The sequence below is a fragment of the Benincasa hispida genome, chromosome 5 (assembly GCF_027475165.1).
Source record: "Benincasa hispida cultivar pf3 chromosome 5, pf3_genome.v1.1, whole genome shotgun sequence".
NCBI lineage: Eukaryota > Viridiplantae > Streptophyta > Magnoliopsida > Cucurbitales > Cucurbitaceae > Benincasa > Benincasa hispida.
Window position 1 is genome coordinate 46857629 of NC_143482.1, and position 5267 is coordinate 46862895.

General features: G+C 29.9%; 1 protein-coding gene across 1 annotated transcript; it reads right to left on the minus strand.

Moving 5' to 3' along the window:
• Positions 1–2374: 2374 nt before the first annotated feature.
• Positions 2375–4909, minus strand: LOC120077547 (methyl jasmonate esterase 1-like). Its single transcript, XM_039031470.2, has 3 exons — positions 4229–4909; positions 3991–4116; positions 2375–2762 (listed from the first exon to the last, which is right to left on the minus strand). Exons 1-3 carry the CDS (start codon positions 4679–4681, stop codon positions 2454–2456), a joined length of 888 nt encoding a protein of 295 aa, XP_038887398.1. The 5' UTR covers positions 4682–4909; the 3' UTR covers positions 2375–2453.
• Positions 4910–5267: the final 358 nt, after the last annotated feature.

Here is a 5267-nt window from a genome sequence, read left to right on the forward strand (position 1 = left end):
TATGGTATGTTATTTAAACTTCTAACTAATGGCAACATAAAAATCATCACAAGACACACTAAAAAGATTTACCAGCATGAGAGACCAACAAAGCAAACTAAAAAAGCTCACCTCATAGCTGCATATAGAAATGCTAGTAAAAAGAAAAAAGAGACCCTCTTTGACTCCTTGTTGCTCTCGAAAAGGAATCTGTAGTTCGTTGAAGAACTAACAACAAGTCAATTTTAACATAATATAGAATATAATTTTCTCTCATTTTAAAAAGAGCCAATTTGAAATGACTTTCCAAGTGCTTAATTTTTAAAGAAAAAAAAACTAGAAAATCAGGGGAATATGAACATATTGAAAAAAATAAGTTTGAAGAAAAATTGAATAACAACATATCATGAAGGAAGACATACTAATGGCAAAGGAGAAAGACGCAAGACGGAGAGACGTTGAGAGACATGTTGTGAAAGTTTTCTAAAATTGAAAGTGAATTGGGATAGGGAGAGGAAAATCGTGAAAATGGAAAAGAAATGAGAAGAAAATCTTGAAAAATGTGAAGAAGGGAGAAGGAAATCGTGAAAATGGGAGAAAGACGGAGAGGAAAATCATGAAAATGTCCTAGTTTAGAAAAAAAAAAATTACATTTAGGGACACCTTGACATGTTGCTAAAAGTTATTAAACTTTTAGTGGCACCGCTGACATGTCATAAAATCTTTTAGTGACACTGTTTTAAATAGCGTTACTAATAGTATTTTGTGACATTTTTTAACGTATTACTATAAATTAATTTTTAACGATGAAAATTAGTTGTGCTACTAAAAAGTTATCATTGAAAAAGATTTTTCAACCAATCTGATAGAACCCATTCTACTTCAAGCAATTCAACGTCTACTCGTGAGAGTTGTAAGACAAGGTTCTTCTTGAAGGATGTTGAATTGGTCTAGTTAGAGAGAGTACTCTTTGAGTGTGAAAATTGTCATAAGGGTGAAAGAATACTATTTTTCCAAATTTCTTAATTAGTTGATGTTTTTCATTATTTTCAATTGTTTTATTCAACTTTTATCCATCTTGTACTTGTGATTCATTTATTCTTTTCATTACGAGCTAAACTCCTTAATAGATTCAGTTTGGTGGATGCCGGCCTGGAAGGATGAGCTAGCTTTGTAGAATTGTGAATATACATTGTGCCTACTCACTTTATATTATTGTCTTTGTTACTTTTATGAACTATCTTGAACTGATTACTCAAGTTAACATTCTAGTTGACTCTTAATGCTAAGAAAGTTAGGACAATATTATAGATTGCATAAGAGAATTGAAGAAGTTTTGACTCAAATATCTCAGTTTTTTGTTTGTTTATAACTAACTTTGTAAATGATCAATTAGTATACTCTATAAATACCACTAATTTTAAATTCAAATAAGAGAGTTATCATCATTTTCTTAGTTTTCTATAAATAACAAAAATCTATACGCAATCTTCATCAATAAAAAGAATTCAGATCTTCCCGTGGACGTAGACAATCTTGTCGAAACCACGAAACACTGTGTCTCCATCTACTTGTCTTATCTTTCTTATTCATACGAGTATTTTCTTTACTGAAAATTGCACACCATTCAATTAACTTTCAAATCGCATCGAGTAATCTGATTATCAAGTCAATCGTGTATCGATTCTTTGTTATCGAGTAGCTTCAAGTACATCGTTTTCACCTTCAAGTTGCACCGAGTATCGTTCAAGAATCGTCGAGTACGATCGAGTATTAATTCTATTGTCATTGAGCTCCATCGAGGATTTAACAAAGACTCATTAGACGAAGAAGGGAATTCCCATCGAGGATCGAGTAGGAAGCAGTTGAGCATCGAGTTTTGAGTATGAAGGATTTAGCAGAATATTTCTGAGGTATTTCTTCATCTCTCTAGCGTTGATCTTGAATATTTGGGCCTTGTGAAGAGTGGTCAGCCCAACAAGAATATGTGTCTAAAAGCCTAGTCATAGAATGTCATGTGATTTTAGAAATAAGACAATGCACCATACGTCATGAGTAAGAATACAAAACACAAATTTCAAAAAATCAAATACATAAAAACAAATAGTTAATCAAACAAGGCCTAAACAGTTACCAAATGGAGGCTTACTGTTTACCATTTGAGGACATTGATGTAGTAATTGGTCATACTTTATGTAATTAATAGTTATAACTTAGAATTTATTTGGAAATTTAAAAAAAAATCTAATAATTGATTGAGCTAAAAACTTAATATTATAAACACACAACTCTTTGTTAACTCTCAATCTCAATTTTCACTTTCTCATTCTCATGTCTTTCTAATATTAATTTTTTTTCTTCTCTTGATAATAGTGTGAATTATTATTATGGGATGTAAAACATAATGCTTTTTACTTTATTTGCTAATATTAATTAGTTGAGATAAAAGAGATCTCATAGACTACAATTACATATTACATATTAATATAAGTGGAAGAAGAAGAAAAGTCTTGAGCTATGGTGGAGAGTTGTTGAGTAAGTTCAAGAGGTTTTGAAGTCATGACCATATGATCTGATCCTTTAACCTCAGCCACACGATCAGGCTTATTGAAGATAAGCATTGCCCACACCATGATCTTTGTGGTCATTTGGTCCTTCTCTGATATAATGAAAGCCCTTTTCACTGACCCATATTTCTCTTGGCTTAGTTGTAGCTCCTTCATTGACTCCAACAAACCAAACATTGCTTGAGGCCTCACCAATGTTGTTGCCAATGTCAAATCCTATATAATTACCAAACATACATACATAGTTACTACACTATATATATATATATATATATATGACATTTCTGAGTGACGTGTCGATATTTTTTTGCCAAATTGTAATTTAGGGGCCATTTTAGTGACATTATCATTTCTTGTCATCTGATTCTTATTTCTAGATTTTGAGAAATGGAACCGTCTGATGTCTTTTATTTTTAAATAATATTTAATAGAAATTTAGATTTTGAAACACATAAAAATTAAATTTTTTTTTTCAGATTTTTTCCAAAAAGACGTTAACTAATAAAAGTTTGGAGGTTTGTCATTTTTTACTACTAAAATGAAAACATGATAATTAAGAGCTACCACATATTAAACTAATGATCTCTTAAGTCTTTATCTAGACCATATTCCCTATTTATTATCAAGTCAACCACGATGTTTGATAATATATTTATAAACTATAAAAAATTATAATTACTAAATAAAATTTAGATCAAATCTGGATTATTGTTACTGTGTTTTATGTTATAAATTATGTAGAATTTTTATTTGACCATATCATATTATTTATATGATATTTAATTATAACAAAAATAAAATGACTATACATTATAAAACACTATATTTATCAAAGCTTCTTATTTTTTAATATAATTTTCACTTTAAAATTTCAAATAAAAAAGTATGGATACCTTAAAAAAATATAAATATGCATTCTTTTCAAAATTTTCATTGTTTAGATCATAAAATTCAAAAATATATTTGCTAAACAAATCTTCACTAAATTCATTTAATTCAGTGAATTTGAAAAATTACAAAACAAGGTATTTATATTCATATTGCATACCGGATATAAATATACCCGAGATTGATTGCTAGTTTAAAATTTCAAAGTACAAGGGAAAAAAAAGATTACTAAAGTAGGAAGAAAGATTAACAAGAAATAAAGTATTCCTTTTTCTTTAATAAAATAAAATAAAAAATCTAGAAACTTTCTATTATCCTATTTTTACTCTCTATTTTTTTTTTTTTAATGTACAACTTATTGAGAATCTTAATAGAGTAAAGATGAAATTGAATGTTACCTAATAAGATAAGAACCCCTTAGATATATATATATATATATATATATATATATATTCTAAAATCTAACACTAATTAAGAGATGATCAATTTCTCACTCCATATTCCTTCTTCACATATATAAACTTATCTTTGAGTAAAAGAAAGGATATTTACAAACCTCAGGTGGAGATAATGGGAAAAGCTTTGTTTCTAAATCTTCTTGGGAAAATAGGAAAAGATCTGGATTAGAAGCTTTGGATTTCTCCTCTGTGTAGAAGGCACTGTACATTTCAAGTATTTTCTTCTAATTTTTGTTACCAAAAGGAAAAACAAAACTTTAGTACTTCTATATATATATATATATATATATATATATATGGTGAAATATTTTGAAGGAATTGGATTAGATGTTAAACCTGTTCCTCTATGGAAGAAAGGCCCAAGATTGGACCAGGCATGGCTGCACTCACAAAAATGGCAACAGAGATTTTCTCAGGGAATCTCTCCATGGCCATCGAGATCCCGAGGCCGCCTAGGCTGTGTCCGACGAGAACGATCTTCTCGTCAGGTGCCAGGGCTTCCATGAAGCTCAACAATGGCTGGTAGTACTCGGTAAGCGATGTCAATGACTCGGCTTGTGTCGGGTTGATCCCCGAGGCAGCCATGTCGAGTGCAGTGACATTGTGACCAGCCGTTTGCAACAAGGTTGTGACTTTGTACCAAGACCAGGCGCCGAGGCAGGCGCCATGGACAAGCACAATGTGTGATTTGCTCCCTTGGGAATCATCATGGAGGACACTTGAGCTTTGTGTTTGGGAACAGAAACAGAGAAAAATGAGAAGGAAAAATAGTAGCAAAAGCTTTTGCATTTTTTTCTATGTTATTTGTTATCTATGCCACGAGTTGCTCTATGATAAGAGTACTCTGCCCTTCATTCAATTTATAATAGGAAAGATACCAGTAATATTTGAATATATTTTGAGCTGCATCTATCTTTTCGTAGTGTTACTGCAATCAAATAATAAAAAAATTGAAAATATCTAAATATGAGAACAAAAAAATGAGTCACATGACTAGAGATTGGACAACTGTGTGACAAAAATATTTTTGTGAAATTTCAGTTTGTTTCTTTCTTTTTTTTCCTCTTTAATTGATCCATATTTTCATGTATATAATAAAAAAAATTTTAAAAGTTTGAAAAAAATTATGTGTAACTTAGGTTGTAGCTAAAATTTTTTCCAAGTATTTTGGCCTTTTGATAGCTCTAGAATAAAATTTAATTTTATATAATTTAAATCACTTCTGTACAAAAGCCTTTCAAAGTTGTTCATTTAAAGTGTGTTAAAAGGTAGCCCTTTTGTAATGATTTTAAATGATGAATATTTTTTTATAACAAATCTTAATAAATAAATTATTTTTGGTTTTTAAAATAGTAAATCATTGATTATTTTAATT

What these genes read in the sequence shown, in the direction of transcription:
- LOC120077547 (XM_039031470.2), bottom strand. Translation starts at nt 4,681, where the DNA reads ATGCAAAAGCTTTTGCTACTATTTTTCCTTCTCATTTTTCTCTGTTTC. An exon ending in TTTCTTCCATAGAGGAACAG is followed by an intron (nt 4,117 to 4,228) that starts GTTTAACATCTA and finishes AACAAAAATTAG; the next exon opens with AAGAAAATACTTGAAATGTA. An exon ending in TCCCATTATCTCCACCTGAG is followed by an intron (nt 2,763 to 3,990) that starts GTTTGTAAATAT and finishes GTAATTATATAG; the next exon opens with GATTTGACATTGGCAACAAC.